At 43.5% G+C, this 22067-nt stretch overlaps 1 protein-coding gene across 1 annotated transcript in view; it reads left to right on the top strand.

Annotated features, from left to right (window-relative positions):
* Window positions 1-238: 238 nt before the first annotated feature.
* The window catches only part of MAP3K19 (mitogen-activated protein kinase kinase kinase 19), a 51841-nt gene continuing 30012 nt past the window's right edge, over window positions 239-22067 (top strand). The window contains exons 1-10 of the mRNA XM_083153818.1: window positions 239-434; window positions 3683-3868; window positions 4776-4967; window positions 5817-5971; window positions 8874-8989; window positions 9119-9234; window positions 16039-16096; window positions 17289-17358; window positions 18149-18393; window positions 20811-20845. Coding sequence (XP_083009944.1) covers window positions 3686-3868; window positions 4776-4967; window positions 5817-5971; window positions 8874-8989; window positions 9119-9234; window positions 16039-16096; window positions 17289-17358; window positions 18149-18393; window positions 20811-20845 — 1170 coding nt within the window. The 5' untranslated portion in view covers window positions 239-434; window positions 3683-3685. The remainder of the gene's footprint in view (window positions 435-3682; window positions 3869-4775; window positions 4968-5816; window positions 5972-8873; window positions 8990-9118; window positions 9235-16038; window positions 16097-17288; window positions 17359-18148; window positions 18394-20810; window positions 20846-22067) is intronic.

The following is a 22067-nucleotide window of genomic DNA, read 5'->3' as shown; positions in this document are numbered from 1 at the left end:
TTTAAAGCAACAATCATATACACTACAAAACCAGTTTGATTTTGCAGTGTAAATGATTGCCGCTGTAACTGGAGATTTCTTACCAAATCTCCAGCAGTTAGCAGCATTTGCGATCCATGAATAGTGGTGAATCCATTGTTTACCCCTCCCCTCCCTTGGGGACAGTCCCAAGCACTCAGCTGACTCCTGGTTGCCTTAGCAGCAATATGTAAACTAAAAGATTCCTTTAACTGGCCAGAGCTGCCTATAGGAGACTTTCATCAGACTGAAGAAAGTTGCTTCCATCAGTCCTGCTGGGACTGCAAAGGCCTGAAATAGAGACTGAGGACAGACACAGATGGCTGGCATGGTTGCTGAACCTATGAGCTACTGCATGTACCTGTCACTAGGCAGACAGGTGTAATCTCTGGCTGATATTACGTAATCCCAGACAGGTAATTGCTCTCACTTACCCCTTTGCTTAAACCCGTATCATGTGTTGCATCTGCTGTCTCTTGTAAGGTGCTGGATAATGCCAGAGGTATTAATATGTCAGTTGTAAGACAGGAAGGTTGTCAGATTTTGGTCTGCGTGTGAGGTTTGTTACTGAAATGTCATGTCATATTATAGAAAGAGCAGACGTAGAAATCTTTGATGTACATAAGAGATACTGGGCCTGATTCAGACCGGATCACTATTGAGCAAAGTTGCAGATGACTGCGAGTAGTTAGCCGCTGCCCAGGCAGAAAACCCGCCCGTGTGATTTTGTGAGACAATTGCGACACGATTGCTGACCGCCATCCACTCGCAAATCCATACGCATTTCCTGAACCAGCCAATGTTTTTTTTTCCAAATATGAGTAGCTCTGACCCTTCCACAAATCTGTGACTCATGTATCAGATGTATCAAGCTTCAAAAAGTGATAAAAAGGAGAGTGATAAACATCCAGCCCCTAACTGACATTTTTTAAAACCAGTTTGTAACATGGTGGTGAGGAGCTGATTGGCTGGCTGTTTATTACTCTCCATTTTATCACTTTTTGAAGCTTGATCCACCTGGCAGGCTGATTGATGCCGTCACTGACACTTAAACGGCAGGTGTCCTTTTCCAACCTCTGGGCGCATTGCGTTTACGATCCATACATATATGGTACGCATGCGCAGTCAGTCGGTAATCGCTCGATTTGCCCACTGAGTGCACTGAAGAACCTGACTCTCTGTGAATTTAGCAGGCATTCACATTGATATCGGGATGGGCCTGCACTCAGAGTAATGCCAGCTGCTTTTCTGAGAGTTAAGGCCCATACACACTGGGTGATTTTGAGCTGAAATCATCTCAAAAGCCGCCCAGTGTGTATGGCCCAGCAGCCGCCACTCATCTCCTGGTATTACCAGCAGATGAGGGATGGGGTGGACGGCTTTCTATAGCGTCCTGCTATGGAAAGCCATCCACCCCTGGCAAAATTGATTACATGGGCAACAATCGCCCAGTGTGTATGCACTGAGCGATTTTCAGCCCAGCTATTTTCCCCATCATCGCTGTCCATACACGCTGGGCAAAAACGTTCACTGTATATGCACCTTTACTGTTATTTTATTGACATTTACTAAACTGTAAACTATTGGCAAACACTGTATGGTGAGGCATGCACCATACCCTCCAACATTTCAAATGCAGAAATCGGTACAACTTCAGAAAAGAGGCGTGGTCACGGGTGAAGGGGCGTGGCCACACCCCCTTTCTTATCCTTTTGATGAACAGTTTTGCTGATTTAGAATTATCCTCTCTTATCAGGGTGCAGTCCCTACTCGATGCTGCAGTACAGTTTCAAGGGAGACTCTCCGGCTGCTGCTGCTCTCACACACACAGCCGCCTGCGGGGAGGGACTGCAAGTGTTGCCTAAACCAAGGACGCAGCGGCACGGGCAATCATCGACCTTGCAGAAGTGATTGACGGCAGTTTAGCCAGTCAGGGTTTGCAAAAAAAAAAGTGTAGGGGAGCTGCAGCCATCAGCCACACTGCAGTGCATACCTTTCAGCGAGGAGGTGCGCGCTGCTCCTGCCGCTGGAAGGTCACAAGCCAATAGGAGCTTGTGATCCAGCAGCCGCTTCTGATTGGCTGCCGGACCGCGAGCTCCTATTGGCTCGCGGCCGTCCAGACTTGGCACGGTCATCAGGCTGCTGCTTACTATAATGTAACTAATTGGATGCCGGTACGGACTACATGCAGCCGGACAGCGCGCACAGACATCGCTTTCTTCCCGGCTGTAAATTCTTAAAAACCGGTACATTCGGTACAGGCAAATTCGGTACTGTTGGAGGGTATGATGCACATGAATACATCTGGTACAATACGTGGCAGTGTAATCCAATGATTGGGGGCTTTTATAAATCATAACAATAATTAATAATGTTAAGCTGATTTAACAATAATTACTATTGCCATTTCACATCCATTAGTCAAAGCTGCCGATCATCGTCTCTTTTGAAAAACTGTACAATGCTAATGTTACCCCCAAGAATGATCCTTTTTCCCAAAACATCACGCAATGACGATATTTCCATTGAGAATTTATTGGGCGGTTGTGTGTGTTGCTTGCAGAGAGAACTTATTTGCAAAGAAATTGACAGTCAGGAACCATTTGTGGGAGGTATCAGGGAGTGGCAGCAAAAAGGCAGATGTGCTGTACACACAAAACTTGGCGCTAGCATCTGAGGGGTAGATTTATTAAGCTCGGTGAAGTGATAAACTGTCTGTTTTTTATCACCGGCCAATCAGCTCCTACCTGTGAAGTTACAAGCTTGGTTTGAAAAATGACAGGTAGGAGCTGATTGGCCGGTGATAAAAAACAGACAGTTTATCACTTCACCGAGCTTAATAAATCTACCCCTCAGTTCCATGGGCATTCTGTGCAACCATAAGGTTAGCCAGGGAGACGATTAACAAAGGGTTTGCAACCACAGCTGCATGTACACAGTTGCTAGGATTTGCAGTTCTGCAAGTCGTCGTCTCAATATGGGCATAATTCAGACCTGATCGCTGCTGTGCAAATGTGCAATGGCCAGAGAACATATAGAAACTGCCCCGCTATAGTGAAATCCCACCTAGCGAATTAATGTGCACGCTGTGCGAATAGATATGTACAGCTAAGAAGAGTTTATAGCCGAGCAAAAAATTCCAAATCCTGTCTCATTTTTTAAAATATTTTGTAAGATAGTGCACACAAGCTCCTATGTGGCTGTCCACACATATGCCGTAGCGCCGCAGCATACTGCGGTTGGATGGGAACATATACATGGGTCGCACTATGTTACACATGAAATGTGGTGATGCTCCCATCCTCTCCTCCCCTCCTGCGCGTCTAGGTCCTCCTCAAGCGGCGGTATTGGCGGTCCGAGTCCTCCTCCATTGTCGGTAGCGTCGGTCCGAGACCCCAGCAGCGGCAGGCGCCATCTGTAGACACAAGAAACTGCATCTTGCTAAACAGCTCCTGTTAGACTACATCCTGCTAAACAGCTCCTGTTAGACTACATCCTGCTAAAGTGTAGACACAGCCTAAGTGCTCCCTCTGTTCCTGTACAGGAATAGTTTGGTGGTTTTCTTTGTGCTTTTTAAAATGTCTAATATAAGCATATGGAAATTACTGCTAAAACACAAGAAGACAGGGCTTGGTCATTTGAATTCAAACTGAATAATTCCTAGGTCATGGTCATGGAGAAGACCACACAAGATGGGGAATCACTTTTGCTATTTATGGAGGCTGTTCAGAGGGGAAACATGGAGGAAATCATTGGACATCTAAGTACTGACCCCAGACTTATAAACACCCAGCATCCGGAGTCTGGAGACACAGCTCTGATCAAGGCTGCTGGGGAAAACAACTTGGAGGTAAAAAGAAATATAATATTTATATTATATAGTAGAACACTGATTATCTTAATCCCCAATATCCTAACTATGACAGTGGTGGCCAAACCTGTCCAGTGGTGGCCAAACCTACCAACAGTTCATGTTTTTCAGTCAACCTGTGGATCTATAGTAGGAATAAATGCAGGAAACCATGACCCATAGTAATGACTACAGCTGTGCACCAGCTGGGTGATTCAGAAAACGTGGACCGTTGGTAGATCTTGAAGACCTGTTTGGCCAGCATTGATCTATGACAGTGGTAGCCAACCCTAGTCCTCGAGAGCTACCAACAGTTCACATTTTCCAGACAACCTAGCTGCTGCACAGCTGCACTCATTAATCACTGACACATTTTAAAAGATCCACAGATGGAGCTAATTAGCTCACTTGTGATTCTGTGAGGAGACCTGCAAAACATGCACTGTTGGTAGCTCTCGAGGACTAGGGTTGGCTACCCCAGATCTATGAGAACCAAAATAATATTGAATGGTAAAATAGCCCATCCTAACAAAATTATGTGTCTCCTGCAGTAGTTCTATTGAGCAGTAAGTACTGTGCTGCATAGCTGTGTGTTGTCCCTGATTTGCAGAACAGTCCCTGCTACTGAAGGTATCTCCTGAGCATGTTGTCACCGTTTTGTAATTGTTTTGATCTTTAAACTTCATGTATCAGTATCTGTTGCATGCGAATAATTAGAATTTATTGAACTTTTTGGGGGTTTACCACTAGCTATAGTGTATCTCAATAGAGCCCACCATTCGTAGTACATTGATATTCACACCTTGTGGTTAAGTAGCTCTAGAAATTTTTTGTAAGTATGTGTAGCATACAATATTTATATAATTTGGATAAGGTCACCATCCTTGCATTACTTCTCTTACTGTAGGTCATCGCGCTTCTTCTGGAACATGGAGCAGATGTCACCTTGTACAATTCTAGTAAACTGACCGCTGTACATGTGGCTAATGATGTGACCCGGACACAGCTGCTAACTGCTGTTACCAGAACAGAGTTTCCACAGCTAGGCCTGGCACAGGCAGCTTGGCAAGGTGACCTGGAGACTATTCAGCACCTGCTGGTCAGTGGACAGGGCTGATTCTACAAACCATCTAAAGCTGGGCATACTCTAGGGCTGGGGTAGCCAACCCTAGTCCTCGAGAGCTACCAACAGTGCATGTTTTGCAGGTCTCCTCACAGAATCATAAGTGAGCTAATTAGCTCCATCTGTGGATCTTTTAAAATGTGTCAGTGATTAATGATTGCAGCTGTGCAGCAGCTAGGTTGTCTGGAAAATGTGAACTGTTGGTAGCTCTAGAGGGCTAGGGTTGGCTACCACTGCTCTAGGGTGATCCCTCCCCTCGGAGAAGTCACCCCCTTGAGCCGCACGTGACTTTATGGGAAGTCAGGATCACATGCAATATATCGCATGCGATCCTAGCCAAGCCTGCCCGGCTGGGAAGCAAACCAGCAGTTGGCTTGTGCAGCCGGTGCAACTTGCAGGCTCCCATGCGACACGCATGGGATCTCGCATCGCATCGGACCTGCTGTCAATCACATGCAATTCGGACGCTTTTCATTCGATTGATCACTGCAAATTGCATGAAAAGTGCCCAAATTGCATGTGAATCACCCTAGTATATGAGGGTCTTAAGATACAGGTGGGGTATATAAGTGGTTCTGAGATTATGGAACCATCAGAATTGCTGCTTCAAATTTAGGAGCATACTGTACATACAGAAATCCTGCTGGTTCTTCCATCATATCATTTATTACTGTATATTACGCTCATACATTTATTAGAGTGTTGCTTTTAGTGTATATGAAGCTTTAGGTGTAGTGAACTGTGACACAATCATTTTTGTGGGATGAATTTAACAGAATATGGTCCAATCATTGATTTTTTTATTTTTTTTATTTGTTATTGAAGTCCACAGAAAGCTGCCACTATGTAAACTTGAGGAACAAACAAGGCCTAACACCAGTGATGTTGGTGGTACGGGATGTAGACCTTTTTGTTGGCCTGCCCATGGAGATAGAGTACAGACCTCTGGCTGTTCTAGAAGTGCTACTGAAACATAACGCGTGAGTTTGGTGAACTATAAATAAACAGTATAGAAAAATATTATGATGTAGGATGCATAGAACCATAGAAGCATTAGGGATGTAGTTACAGTTCAGTCTTGTGTTGTATTTCAACTAATTATTTTGCATACAGATTGAAGTCATAAAATATTTACCTCTTCAACCATAATCATAACAGAGATACCATAGGGTTCTATGGACTAAGCCTTGGAGAGAGATAAAGTGATCAGACATAAAGCACCAACCAACCAGCTCCTAACTGTCACTTTTCAAACAACATATAACATGAGAGTTAAGGGCTGATTGGCTTGTACTTTATCTCCATCAACTTTCTCTCTCTCTCCACGGCTTAGTATATAGACTTCCTAGATCTCTGGAATCGATAACCCCCATCAGTGGTGGATTATCATTTCTGCCATTTTTTTCCCGCTGGGCATGCAAAGCTGGCCCACCCGTTGAGCTGCCGCTCGTGGTAATGGGGGACAGCACTGTAGGTCCCGACTATTTGAAATTAAAGCATAGACAGCTGGGCAGAGAGCTGCTTGGCTGTATTCAGAGCTCTGCACTGCAGGTCCCGGCTATTTGAAATCTTGTGCTGCCGTTTGCCAGGTCCGCAAGCCAATCATAGCTCGCTTGCGGTCTGGCAGCAAATCAGAAGCCACCACTCCTGATTGGCTGCTGGACCGCAAACGCCAATTGTGTTAATAAACGTTACTGAATACAGCTGGGCAGCCCGCCGCTCTCTGTCTGGCTGTCAATGCTTTCATTTCAAATAGCCGGTACCTGCAGTGCTCTGAATACAATCAATGGCTATCACTTCTGCCCGGTGGCAGCTGTCCCCCAGTTACCGCGAGTTTACAGCATGTATTCCCATGTGGGAATACATGCTTAGCAACAAGCATGCATTCTCACATGGCAACAACCACGTGACTCCTATGGCAACAAGCATAGAACCCCTGGCAATGAGCATGTAATCCCACATGGCATTGAACATGTAATCCCACATGGCAATGATCATGTAATCCCACATGGCAACGAGTGTGTAATCCCACATGGCAACAAGAATGTAGGTAAGCAGCATTTATGTAGCATAATTTGTAATAGACATTTCGTTGTTTGGCATAATACATAATGGACATTATGGTGTGTGGTTTAACGTGTAATGGGCATTACAGTGTAAATTTTTTACGCCTGCCTTTGTGCAACAATGTCACTGTTTATTGAACATATTGTGATTTTTGGCTTAATCCATGTAGAATTATTTGAATTTTGGCTCAATCCGTGTGGCATTATGTGAATTTTGGCTCAATCCATGTGGCATTTTGTGAATTTTGTCTCAATCCATGTGGCATTATGTGAATTATGAAATGCAAGTAGTATGGGGTCTACTATTTTGTTGCATAATGTGTAGAAGTGGTATATGGTGTGGACACTACACTAAATGACATGCCCCCTTTTCAGTGGCCATACCTTCGGCACGCTCACAACTACATCCTTCACTTTTGACGCCAAGGTGGGCCTGTGTACTTTAAATGCCAGGGCCTATTTTTAATCCCATTCCCACACTCTCTCTCTCTCCTCCTCTCCCTCTCCGCTCTCTGAGCATGCACACTAGCACCTCCCCTCCCATCCCCTCCCCTATCATGGTGCCCCCCTTGTCATTTTCTCCTGGATATGCCCCTGACCCCCATGCCTTTCTCCCTCCCCTGACTATAAATCACCAGGCTTATGTAGACTTGGAGAGGGATAAAGTGGATGGAAATAAAGTACTAACCAACCAGATTCTAACTGTAATTTTTCAAACACAACCTTTAACATGACAGTTAGGAGCTGATTGGTATTAGAGACCCTCAAATCTGTTGTTGGTAGAGACATATTTATAGCAGGGGTGTTACTGGTAATGTTCCAGGCTCCTATTACATAACATGCCTTGGACATAAAACAGGAGAAATTGCTGTGGTAAAAAAAATTCACATTAACCAAAAATAACAAGAAATTCACGTCCAACACTCCAAAAAGTAAATGTAAGAATTGATATGGCATTAATATTTTACCAGAGCAATACTTATTTTCCTCAGGTGGGTGGTGGTGGTGGTGGTGGTGGTGGTGGGGGGGGGGGTTAAATGATATGTCATTCTTGAAGGATTACACCATGGGTCCTCAAACTGCGGCCCTCCAGATGTTGTGAAACTACAAATCCCAGCATGCCTTGCCACAGTTTTGCTATAAGGAAGTGTTAAAACTGTGGCAAGGCATGGCGGGATTTGTAGTTTCACAACATCTGGAGGGCCGCAGTTTGAGGACCCATGGATTACACAATAACAGCATTTTGGGTGTCAGTAAAGAAACTTAATTTATTGGCACTTTAATAAGAGAAACCACATTTAAGATGTAATTAAGTTCACTGGTGCGAAAACAAATAATATATGGTTTTGAGGAAGAGATGAATACTGTGTGATTGACATGACCATAATCTCAAGGTCTGTGATGAGTAGATGGAATGGTTTAAGCGTGCCGTTACCACAGATCCTTCCGGTGGCCTATTGTCTGTTGTCTGTCATAAATCATAAAAGTTCATAGAAAAAAATGCCTGCGCAGTAGAGCGCCACATTGCATATCTCAGTTTTAACCTTTTGAATTAACATACTAACGTAATAGATTTTGACTGTAGAGACAGGTGCTTTTCAAGTAACCAGCTAGCCACCCCTTATGTGTAATTGGAAAATGTTGCTAAATCTTCAAACACATTTTCATCTGTATGATAGCAAGTGGAAAGTAGGCATGGAGGATTCTGTGCAAACCTCCATTTCTTCTTGGCTTTGGCAAAACCAAAAGAAAATACAATGAACAATATCGATCACAAGGGGACTTTGCAGTGTGTAAACTTAATTTTCAATTACAGAGACACTCAGCTCCTGGACCCAAATGGAAATTCTGCAATATACTACATATCAGAGACAAAAGGTCCCCTGAGAGAGCAGCTGTCAGCCGTTTTGGAGAAGTCCCCACCTCTGACAGGTAAAGGGCTGTATTGTAGTGGCCAGACATAAGGCACCCAGTGAGTGGATGACGGTTATACAGCAAAACTACTTTACTTATAAACTATTCATCATGATATGTCTGTATAGCGTACATTTGCTTTCACAGAAATACGAGATGAATCCTTCTGGGAGTTTTGTCCTGACACAAAGCCTCCATTATCTGACACACCTCTCCCTAGCCTGAACAGTCTGGACATTCACAGCAGAGTCCCCGGGACTGAGGTAAGAACTTCTTATCCAATGCTAATCTCAGGCTTACTGCACTTTTCTAAAACTGAATATGAGATTCCTCTGAAGTTAAATAACACTGTAGCCCATTGCCACCTTTTTAGTTATATGAGCTAATACTGTAGCTAGTTATGCTGGAATAGGAAAGAGGTATTCGAATTCTAGGGGGTAAATTTACAAAGATGTAAGTTCTATTTCACATAGTATGTTGTTATGGGCAACCAATCAGAATCTACTTCTTATTCATTCAAAACCTTCTAGAAGATAATAGAATTTGATTGGTTGCCGAAAACTATCTGGACTTCCGTTTTTCTTATGAGACCGCGTCCCCTCGCGGGGCTCGCTGCGCTCACCACGCTTCGGGCACGGTGGCTCGCTGCGCTCGCCACACTATATAAAATCAACTCCATGCGTAGTTGGATAGTAGGGGTATGAAAAAATGGGGTGCATTTAACATGGGAGTCCAGATAATACATAAGTACCGAAAGATATATTGCTCATTGGAGCATCTACAATTTATCAGTAGTGCTGGGCGGGGATGTATACCCGATATATCGGTGAATGATGTTATGAATGTCATGCTGAGCCACTGCCTGATAGATGTAAAAGATATAGAGGTACAACCACCTATACAATGGCTGCAGGTGTTTTCAACACTGACATCACACCTGGCTCTGCAAATTTAAATGGCCACCCAATCGTGATGTCTGGCCTACCTAATCAACTGCTTGGTCACGGCGATGGCCATACACCCATTTGAAAGTGTTTACTCAGGTTTAGGGGGCCTTGAGGAAAACCTTTGGAACCCTGTATTAGACTTAAGGTCCATACACACTGGGTGATTTTGCCAAGTGTGTAGGGTCACCGATGATGTGGAAAATCGCTGGGCTTTAAAAACCGCTCCGTGCATACACGCTGAGCGCTTTTTGGCCCGTTTAAGTAATTTTCCCGGTGGTGGCCAACTTTCCATAGCAGGACACTGGGTGGCATTAGAGCTGAAAGCAGCTCAAACGAGTAAACCAAGCTGCTTTCAACTTAAAGTTGCCCAGTGTGTATAGGCCTTAAAGGGTAGATTTTAGCTACCATTTCTCTATTACTGTACATGTTTTACATGCATCTAACGCTAGTGAATCAATAGTGAAGAATTGGCTATCACTATACATAGCAGACACCACGTTGATGGTTTCTGCTACATTTCTCATATGCAAGAGAAATGAAGGCAAACTGTCTTATAACTTAAGGCCCATACACACTGGGCGACTTTCATGTGAAAGCCGCTCAGTTTTCTTGTCTGAGCGGCTTTCAGCATAAAAGCAGGCCAGTGTGTACAGGGCAGCGATTAGCGGTAAGCGCTGCTGCACGCTCCCGCATCAGCATTACTGGCTGCCGATCATCTGCTGGTATTACTAGCAGATGAGCGGATTTGTGGACGACTTTCCATAGTGCTGCGCTATGGAAATTCCCCCTGTGCTGACAGCGCCGGGCAGGGGGAGAGCCGCTCAGTGTGTATGCACTGAGTGGCTTTCCCCCCAGCAATGACAATGATCATCGGTGTCTATATACACTGGGCAAAATCACAGTGTGTATGGACCTTTGACATGACAGCACAATACGATCACTGGATGACACCAGGTTGTGTTAAATGCAGGATTTATAACACAGATTTCTATAGTTTTGTTACATGCTGTCAGTCTATTGTAGCCTGTTCAGTAAATGAGATGGATGCCTGATTTATTTGTAGGATCTGATAATCACAGAATTCTGTGAAAGCCTCTTTACCCGGCTCAGGTGTGATGTTGCTGGAGTTACAAAAAGCTGTTTCTGCTTGTTTAATGTATCACTTCTTTGATAAATACCTGAATGATGTTTGTAACTTTGAAGTGACTGTTGATATTCCTGTAGCTAGTGCACCATTATAGTGGTCATAATGGGAAGAAGTTCACTCTAACAGTGGTCAGGGAACAGGGTTAAATTACTATGGGGTAAAAATTAAATTTCTGGGGGTAATGGACGGTTGCACTGCTGAGACACAGCCGGGTATGTATGTGAATCTATATGCATGCCCTGGCTGTGTCCATTACCTCCAGGAATTTAATTACATTGCATATAGAATCTATATGCATGCTCGGCCGTGTGTGTTACAGTACTGTAGTGCATTGCACCAGGCCCTTGTGCATAGGTGTGCGCACATTGAGTGTTAGGGGTGCACAGGCACCCCCTAATGCTGTGTCCACCCTTATGAACACCTCCCTGCCTCTAGCAATACCAGCATTACCCTTTTACCAAATACTTGTTTTTTTTATAACTGTATTCAATTAAAAGAAGCACCCATCAATTATGTTTTGCATTATTAATTGTACTAGACCATTGTCATATCACTACATACCTGCGTCATCCATGTATGTTTGTGACTTTAGTTGCATGTACTGTTACACAGAGTAATTAGAACTGAAATAGGCAGGAGATTATGGTGTGGTGGAGAGACATTTTATATCATAGATAGTGCCAGTAGATGATGGTAGAAACGCCTGATTGGCGATGTTAGACACACCCAATAGGTGGTGCTAGACACACCCCTTTGATGGTGCAACCTCTAAAAAAATGTGCTGCGCACGCCTATGCCCTTGTCTATTACACAGAATAGAGAGATGATGAACAGTGCTTTATGCTATGCGGAGGTATGGATGACACTATACACGGCTGGATATAAGACATTTTAATAAAAATTAGCACATGAAAATAAAATTGCTTGCATCAATTATGAATAAAATTCAATAAGAAAGAGCCTCAAATTTGTAGTTTTCTAGTGGGTCTATTTGTATATTGTATAATGCACCTCCACAGGATCAATTGGGGAAAAAATCAGGGTGTGGAACACAAATAAGTCCGGGTATAATGTCCAGCTAGTGGGACCGAGTGCAGGCAGATTTGTATTCCTATGGTAATTCTTGATAGCTTATTTCAGGTGCTCTTATGATGACCATGCACCCCATCAATTAATTGCGTCAATGGTGGTGTGATTAGAAGTTAAAATAATACTGTCTTTTATTTTGAGGAGATCCACAGCTATTACTTCACAGAAATCCTTGATTCCTGATATGCAGATCTGCAGCTCATAGGAATGGTAGATCATAGAATAGGTGATATAGTGCAGATCAGTAATATTAAAATGAATGAATTTAATAAAATGCACTTACAATGCAATAGATAGAAACAGCATATGATAAAAAGTCCTGCGGCAAGGCAGCTAACAGGTTCCAATCATCCTGGGCTGGAAATGGTGAGCTGTCGTCCGGATACAGCAATACCTGTCCTCCAGGAATATTCACCCAGTCTGTCCAGCCGTGGGATGAAGTTCTAAACGGGCCACGCTTAAAGGGTGGGATGTTCTCACATCCGCCACCCCTCTCCGCCGGATACCGCATTCATACTAATCGCATCTGCACTAACTTATGCAATTAGTAACGCGGAAGGACAGTCTTGAGATAAGATTTGTCCTTTGCGATGGGCATGCTGTGAGTGGTCCATGAGGGATCCCTCTCTGACAGCTCTGTGGAGAAAAGCCCATAGGCTTCTATATATGCGATTCCCTCTGCAGCAGTGCCCTGGCGGAGGGCCTTTAGTGCATACAAAAATGCAGTAAAAACCTGATAACAGGGTTTTCACTGCATTATGCTTTAGAGCACCTCGCCTATAGTCTCTTGCAGCAGTGTGCAGTAATAGAGCTGTCAAACAACTTTACATACAAATACAGTGATGAAATGAGGAAAAGATGTCGCCTGGTAAATTAGCCCCAGGCTACACAAAAAAATCCCCAGTAAACAAAAATCTTAACAAGGAGGCCGAAGAGCGAGGAGAACAGGGAAAAAGGAGGGGGGAGGTGAAACAAACCTGTCATTTCTAATCAACCAACAAATCATTAATTTGTTGATGCCAAATGGAAAGTATAAAAGTCATCAATTTCTATAGATGTTTCTATATTAGGGCATATTTATTGTCTTTTTCTCCAAACAACTTTATACATTAAGCTTGTCTTATATTTATTTGTACCACTAACCACTTATAACATTTGTATAGTTTGCAGTTTGTGCACAAAACAACAAAACAAGCCAAAAAAAACGCTCAAAACATATAAACGGAAATATACAAAACAGATAGCATTGAATTTAGTAACAAACTGCTTAGCAGCCATTCATTTTCAGAGTGAATGAGAGACAGGCGAGGCATATATTTGCAAGCATTGTACCTCTATGTTTTTTTGGACACAGCACCCTCTGGCCAGGCAGATGGGAGTCCAAGATTGAAGTCGCTTTGTTTTGCAGTGCTCAGAATGAAGCTGTCACCAGCATACACTACAGCACCTGCACCTTGGGTAAAAATCAGTCAGCCATATCGTGTTTAAACAGATGACTGGCATAAGGCTTTCAGCCACCTCTCAATACACTAATTGCGTAACAAGATGGGACTCTCAACAGGTTGTGTAATGGGAGTTCATGCTATTTAATATCACAGAAAAAAGACAGATGTAGCTTCTTCTATGTCAGGATAATTTCCAGTAACAACTTGCTGAGGTACAGTATCTACCAAATGGGGCTTTGGGCTTCTAGGAGAATTATTATCGTCACCAGTACACATGGTCAAAGATATTTTTTATTATTACAATATCGAATGATTGGCAAAAACACTATGCAGAATTGTAGTTTGTATAAAGGGCAAAGTAGTACTGTGCAAAGTCAGTTCATATGAAAATTATACATATACAGTAACATTTTCATCAGGACAAGGACTAATGGGGTGTGCACTATATAGTCAAAATAGATAGCAAATTATGGCAAATCGGGGGGGGGGGGGGTGGGGTGGGGTGGCCTGGAGTAGCTGGGAGTAAGACGTGCCTGTCAGCTCTCCCACAAAATATCCTGTTATTTATACGTTTCTGGATATAGAAACCTTTTTTAGGCTAGCTGTGCAGGTGGGGCAGTATCTTCGGCATCTCCTGGGCTGGTGCGCCAATCCCGTTCTGCTATATTTCCTTACATTGCACGGACGTGCTGTGTGGTGGGATCCTCCGGTGCAGTGTGTCAGGCTCCATTTGAGGCTGCTGGACGCTGAGCTGTTCGGACACTTCCTCCTGCTGGTTGCCCGCTGATGCTCCGCAGCAACTACTGGTACCAGTCTTGTCCTGCAGTGCTCTGGTCCCCTCAGGCTGTTACTCCGTTGTAGATAAGGGAGCTTCAGTGCATGGGGCGCGGTTGCGGATATTTTACAACTCCGGGCCTTGGGACTTCCGCGCGTATTGTGCAGCCCGTTCAGAGTCCTGCTGCTGTCTCCTTGCACTGCTAATTTTGACAGGGCATTTAGGTGTTCGGTGGTGTGCTAGCTACCTCAGGCTCCTCTCTGTGTCCTTTTGCAGTGGCTGGCTTGGATTTTCTACCATTCTGTACGTATCCCTCCATTATGGAAGTAGCACAGCTCCTTCAGGCCATCTATGCCTCTGAGCAGAGGCTCCTCAACATGTTCACTACTATACCTTTAGATGCCATGTCTCTCTCTGGTCACTCTACTAATGCCTCTACAGATAGGCTTGCTACTAACTCTGCTGATCTCAAGAGGAATATGCTGTCTCTCTCGAATACACCTGTGCAACAGAGCAGTGGAGCTGAGGGGGCTAAGCTTATGCTTGATGGAGTACCTGTGGCTCTTCTTTCTGCTAATGCCCTGGACTTTTCTATGGTCCTGTCCAAACCGGTGGATCCTTATCTTCTTACACCTGACTGCCTCATCAATGTAGTGGTTCATCCGTACACCCTTGATTTGCTCCAGATGCAGGATAAGTGTTTTGTGCACTGTTGGAATAAATGTCCTGGATGCTTTCTCTATCTCCAAATGATATGGGCCATGATTATCTGTTCCTCTCTATCATTCTTGTACATTGAGGCCTGGCCGGACTGGTGATCCAGGATTTATGTCAAAATTGCTGTTGGAAATGCCTCTTATACCCTGTTCTATATTTTATTGCATCATAATTCTATATCCTGTTTGCTACATGTCTGGGGGGGGGGTATTGCCAGTGATGAGAGTGTGCCCCGACGATAAATCGCCGGGTGCGCGCTCCTGTTTTCAGCCCCATTCTAATCGCTGGTCGCAGGAGCTTGCTCTTGCGACCAGCTGATTCCCTCTGTGGCACCGCCGGCAGAGGTTCCCTTTCATCAGCGACCATCGCTGATGAAAAGGAGAAACTGAGCAATATATTTCCCCCTTGTGTACAGGGCTTTGCTATTGTTAGCGTCAATTGTAAAAGTATCTCTTCTGTGCTCTGAATTGCCTAAATCTGATAGAGGGTCTCAAGGTGTTTTTTTTTTTAATCCTTGCAAAAGCAAAACCATGATTTTCTTTTCCTTCCATTCCCAGTTCATATGCTGTGTACACACGGGGGCGATTTTTGTGTAATATTATGGGAAATATGGTCGCTGAGCGACCATATTGCCCGCGATGGGAGTGTGCACAGGCGATATATCGCCTGGTGCGTGCTCACGTTTTTACTCCTGTAGTGATCGCTGGTCGCAGGAGCATGTTCCTGCGACCAGCTGATTACCACTGCCGGGCTCCCCCCCGGCAGCTTCTTTTTCATCAGCGACCATCTCTGGTCGCTGATGAACAGGAGACACAGAGCAATATATTGCTCATCAATATATTGCAAGCAATATATCTCCCCCGTGTGTACGGGGCTTTAGAAGAAGAATATACATTATTTACACTATTGTTATGCACATACAAAGCTGTTGATCTGTTCATTTTCAGCTGAGCTGTGATGGGTTCCACCCTGATTTTGCAAGTGAGGATCTAGACCCTGGAGCAGGTCAGTCAGTTTTTAAAAGGATTATTAGTGTCGGGTTTATGGGATATGTCCTTTCTTACAGAGCCTGCAGTATGTACCCCAGTGCACTTCTTTATGCCTGTATAAGCGGTATTTCATTAAGCCATGCTTGCTTTCTTGTGCAGAGAGAGTAACATTCGGATGGGGTGTGTTGAAACTGAAATCTAAATTGCAGTGCAAAAATAATGCAGCCAGTATTTACCCTGCACAGAAACAAAATAACTCACACAAATCTAACTCTCTCTGTACAGGTTACATCTGCCCCACATGCAGTGCACATGGTTTTGCCCATTTTTAGAACAAATTTGTACTACGATCAGATCTGAATAAGGCCCAGACATGCAGATCACTCAACTGAGCATGGCCTCCAATGTGAGCAACCCAGATTTGTTGCCCGCAACAACCTCTAGCAACATACCCATGTCACCACAACGCACCTACATCTGACCAGCCAAATTCCTGCCCAGAAATGTCCAACACACCTCTCCCCGAGAGCATCTGACTCTGCACAGACAACATCTGGATGTATATACTGGTGAAACACTGCACAAGAATAAACGTCACACGCACACAGAACACTGCACCACAATTGCTTAGCACACAGACCATATGGTCACAAACACACAGTCTATCTCCTAGTCACTATAAACACACACAAAGTTAGTTTCCTCTCTAATGGAGAGGACTGGGAGCCTGGTCAAAGCTAGCAAGTACATGCAGCATTCAGGCACACGCAGCAGACTTTACTCTAGTCAGGAGAGGTCTGTGATTCCTCATCAACCTGCACCTGCCAAGTGTATGTGACATCATGACCATAAGTTGCCTAGCCCATCACCTACCCATAATAAGTACAGGAGCCGCAGCCCACCTCTAACACCATGGCACCGTGCATATGACAGTGGCCTCACCAAAGCTTAAATCAACACATTGCTGGAAGGTCAGGGCACTCTCCTCTATACTGCGCTCTATTCCGTGTATATAAAGAACTGACCCTGGGACTACGGGACCAACACAGTGGTGAACTCACAAGGTATACCGGGCCAATCTATCCCTGTACTTATGAATTGTGGATTGTTATATGTGAAACAAGGAACTTGTAACCAGGCTGTATGTTGTCTAATAATATGCATACATATTTATATCTGTAAGAGAATATGCTTGTATCTCGTTACAGAGCTTGGAACGGTTCCGAACATTAAAGAAACAAGCCCATCTATGAACACAATAGAAACTGCCGACCAAATGTACGGAAAGTATTCAACTTAGTTCTAATACCAACCTTTTAATAATAAAATGCCAAATAGTGGAAGGCCTGGTATACAGAGACATGTAGGGTGTGTGTCACTAGGCATCTAGCAAAAGTTCCTCCATAGTAGCAACTAGATTAGCTCATCAAACCCCGAAAGGTGGCTAATCCCCCCAGATACCACCCCCCACATCTCCCCTGCGGCAGCATTAATTTCCCACGATTTGCGGCTTTTCGGGATGAGGGGCAGGGCTAAATATGCTAATTGCTTCATTTAGCCCCACCCCCTCCATGGAAATGCAAAAATTGCAGGATTTGTCATACTGGGGGAGGGGCTTGATAACATCTACATAAGACCCCACCCCCCAAAGTACTGCTGACTGTCTTCTCTCCAGGCTTCTCCTGGAGAGGAGACTTTAAAAGTAGGCAACCATGCACTATATGAACCAGGTATTTGTAATAAATCAAAGCGTTTTCTTATTGTTCTTTTCCTATAATGCTATATACATTCCTAATAATCAATGTTATTAAGAAAGACAGTGACTACCAGTATGGGCATCTGAGCTTTTTTTGTTTGTTTATTCCATATAAAGGGAACAGACTGACATTTAAGTGTGTTTGTAGGGCAGGGTGATCCAGCAGTCATCAAATCATATGTTCAGCAGAAAAAATAAGTGAACTTATAGAGAAATATATTAGACCTAAGTATTTAAGTAACATAAGTAATAATTGACATTATGCAGGTTGACAAATTTATAAACCTCTAAATCAAGCTCTTTCTGTTTTAGGAAGAAAAAGCCCATTTCCCAGCACGGGTGCACTGACCCCTCCCTAGAACGTTTGACCCTGCTGTCAGCCTCTAGAAGACATCAGTCACCTCTTCAGATGAAGAAAGATGATGACAATTCGTTAGAAAGGTTGGGGCTTGGTTACCTGATCCAGTGCTCACGGTCCGATCCTAACATTTCAGAATCCCACTTCAGAACAGACCCGCTCAAGGATATAAAATATATAAAGGAAAACATTAGGCAAAGTAAGAGGGTTTTTTTTACTATAATCTACATTCTATTTATATATGTGTACAGTAAAAGTGTAATACAGAGTAAAGTGTTCCAGTGGTGTACACAAGCGGAGTCATTCCTCTGGTGGTCCGCCCACACAAGCGGAGGCATTCCTCTGGTGGTCCGCCCACACAAGCGGAGGCATTCCTCTAGTGGTCCGCCCACACAAGCGGAGGCATTCCTCTGGTGGTCCGCCCACACAAGCGGAGGCATTCCTCTGGTGGTCCGCCCACACAAGCGGAGGCATTCCTCTGGTGGTCCGCCCACACAAGCGGAGGCATTCCTCTGGTGGTCCGCCCACACAAGTGTAGACAGACACAATGGGGGAAATTTAATAGGATGAGAGATTCAGAAAGTGAGAGATTTGGTAAGAAATCTCCAGGTTTTTTTTAAAGCAGCAATCATTTACACGGCAAAACCAGTTTGATTTTGCAGTGTAAAGGATTGCTGCTTTAAAAAAAACTGGAGATTTCTTACCAAATCTCTCACTTTCTGAATCTCTCATCCTAATAAATTTCACCCTTTATGTACTGCTCCAACATTTGGGCTATCAATTAACTAGAAGCTAGTAATCTGGCAGATTGCATGCTTATGAATATGCCTAGATCCTATAACATTTCTGCTGCCTCTATGTATAGACAACAGATTATACTCCTACCTTATGTTCATTGCTAAAAGTAATTACTCTTACTCAATATGCCAAACAAATTAGAGGTTTAAACAGACCAGTATTTCCGCATTGCACCCATTCAGTATTTGTATAGCTGCCATTTCCTGTTAGAGATGACGGTGAAATGTAATAGGGTGAGAATCAGAAAGTGAGATATCTTCAGTTTTTTGTTAAATTGGCAATCATTTACACTGCAAAACCAGTTTTATTTTGTAATGTAAATGATTGCCACCAGTGGTGTAACTAAGGGGAGGCATCACTAGCAGTCGCGGAGGGGAGCCGGCACCACCGGGGCAAAGCAGGGTCATGGCGCACTCTGGAGCCCAAGGCTGTCCTGTGTAAGCTCTGTAGGGAAGAAGCTGCTGAGTTGCCTGTAGGTGGCACTGCAGCGCATAGCTCCTCGGCTCTCAGGAAGCTCCTGTCTCTGTCTACACAACATGGGGCTGCCTGAGAGACTAACCCAGAATGGACGTGTGACAGATGGACTCTCCAGAACCAGGTGTGTGGGCAGGGGGATGAAGAGTGTGGGCACCATTAATGTATGCTGGCCGAGTAAGAACTATGATGTCATCGTAGCTGCAGTAGGAAGGGGGGAGGACTGGGTATGTGGAAACTGGGTGCCCTTCATTGCATGTGGGGGTTATTTGCTTTAGTATTGGTGTTTGTAAGTATGCTGTGTGTGTATATGTCATTTGTGTATGCTATATGTGTGCGTGTGTATTGTATCTGTGCCTGTATGCCGTATGTGCGTGTATGTCCTTTGTGTGTATGGAATGTGCGCGTGTATGTCCTGTGTCTCTGTATGGTTAGGTATGTGCGTGTATGTCCTTTGTGTCTTTAGGTTATGTGCCCATGTATGTCCTGTGTTTTTGTATGGTATGTATGTATGTATGTATGTATGGTATTGCGTGTATGTGATGTGTGCCCTGTGTGTATTTATGGTATGTTTTAGAAACATTTGAGGGTAATGCAGGCTAATGGGAAGGGGTGGGGGGCCAGAATGTTTTTGGCAGGGATGAGCAAAAGTTCCTGTTACGCCACTGATTGCCACTTTAAAAAACTGGAGATTTCTTACCTAATCTCTCACTTTCTGATTCTCTCACCCGATTACATTTCACGTGAATGTGTAGAACAGGTAGTAGGAAAGTACTGGCTCTACTACTTTGCAAAGTTGCATTTCAGATAGCTGGTAAAGGGATGCAGTTGCACTTATGTTGCAAGACTAGGCTTCTCGGGATTTCCTAATCAAGGTGCTTGCAGTACAGATGTAACCGCCATCAGCCAGCCTGCCCGATCACATGTGCTGGCGCAGGCTGGCGGACAGTGGACCGGCTGACAGGAACACGTGTGCAGCTAATTTGCTTGCACTTCCCCATCAGCTCAGCAAAGGCAGCGGGGACCAAAGGCTTCCCTGTGTGTCTCTGCCTCAGGGAGATGGGAAGGCTTGGGCAAAGCAGGCAGGAACGGGGAGACGGACGGAGGGCTGCTACAGCCTCCGACAGAATGAGGCGCGTGAGCGTCTTGTGCGCGGGCGCCCCATTCTGTCGGAGGACGGTGGCTGGAGGGGACAGCGCATGGCGATTCTATCGCCAGGAGTTGCTCTGATGAAAGCAGCTCCATCTGTACTTTGCACTTTGCAATTTACTGTGTACCAATTTCAGATGTAATTTGTAAACATAACTATACAATTTTAATGATTGCTTGTCTTGTGTTTTTAAGGACTTGGCTCAGCTGACTCTTCAAAGGACAGCCATGTAAGTTTACAATAACGAAATGAGAATAACACACCTCCATACAATAACCTGTCCTAGGACCCACCTGGTTGTAGAAGTGACACATGTACCTTCAACCAAACTTTATACGCATTCAACATTTCAGTGCCATTGAACTTTTATTAAGAACATTTTAAGCCCAGACTGAAACATTAAACTGAGCCACCGTTTGTTTGAATTCTTGTATGAAAGTGCCGTAAGCAGAATCTCTTCTGCTGTAGTACATCCATCCATCCAAGCCATACCATTAAAATCACTGTCAGGTGAAGTTAATCACATTATTACATTAAAAGGCTGGTAATCATCAATGGATGGGATACATTAGGCAGCAAATTAACACACAGATCTTGATGCATTAGAACAATGGGCAAGTGTAAGGATCGGAGTGACTGACCAGGGCCAAACCGTGATGGCTAGACAACTGGGCCTCTCCAAAACATGTCCTGTGGAGTGGGCATGGGTGCCTAAGGCTCATTGATGCATGTGGGGAGGGAAGACTAACCCTTCTTCCCTAGGTCCACAGAATAATAACTGTACCAGAAATTGTTGTCTATAAAAGAAAGGTTAACCAATAGAAAGGAGAGGAGGGAAATCCTAAGCACTGGTGCCAATATGGAGATGATAGGAGACAAAATAAATTATTCTACATTTAGAAAATGTATTGAAACCAGACATAGGCATGAAAAATAACACAGTGGAGGTGTACCATGACAGTAATGCTATAGGTAATAAAAAAAAAAAAAAAAAATATATATATATATATATATATATATATATATATATATATATATATATATATATATATATATATATATATATATATATATATATATATATATATATATATATATATATATATATATATATATATATATATATATATATATATTTCTTTCTAAGACACTCAACCTACATTGAAATACAACTTAACCTTTATGGAATGTATTAAAAGAAGATCAATAGCAATTACAAGTTACAATTTACTGAATACTTTTATTCTGTTTTTTTGCCTTTACTATCATAAAGCAGACATTTTTAGTGTGACATCATTGTTATTTCTTTGTCTTTTTTTTTTTTTTTAACTGACCAGATATTTTTTTAGTTTTATAACCGTTATATATTGCACATTATTGTATCTGATGCTTTTCAGTATATTGTAACTTTTAGTGACAAATACATACCATTAAAGGTTAAGCTTTATTTT

This window comes from Crinia signifera, chromosome 7 (genome assembly GCF_055691185.1).
Source record: "Crinia signifera chromosome 7, ASM5569118v1, whole genome shotgun sequence".
In the NCBI taxonomy this organism is placed as follows: Eukaryota; Metazoa; Chordata; class Amphibia; order Anura; family Myobatrachidae; genus Crinia; species Crinia signifera.
Note: the sequence above shows the minus strand (reverse complement) of the source record. Positions and strands in the feature narration are given on the sequence as shown.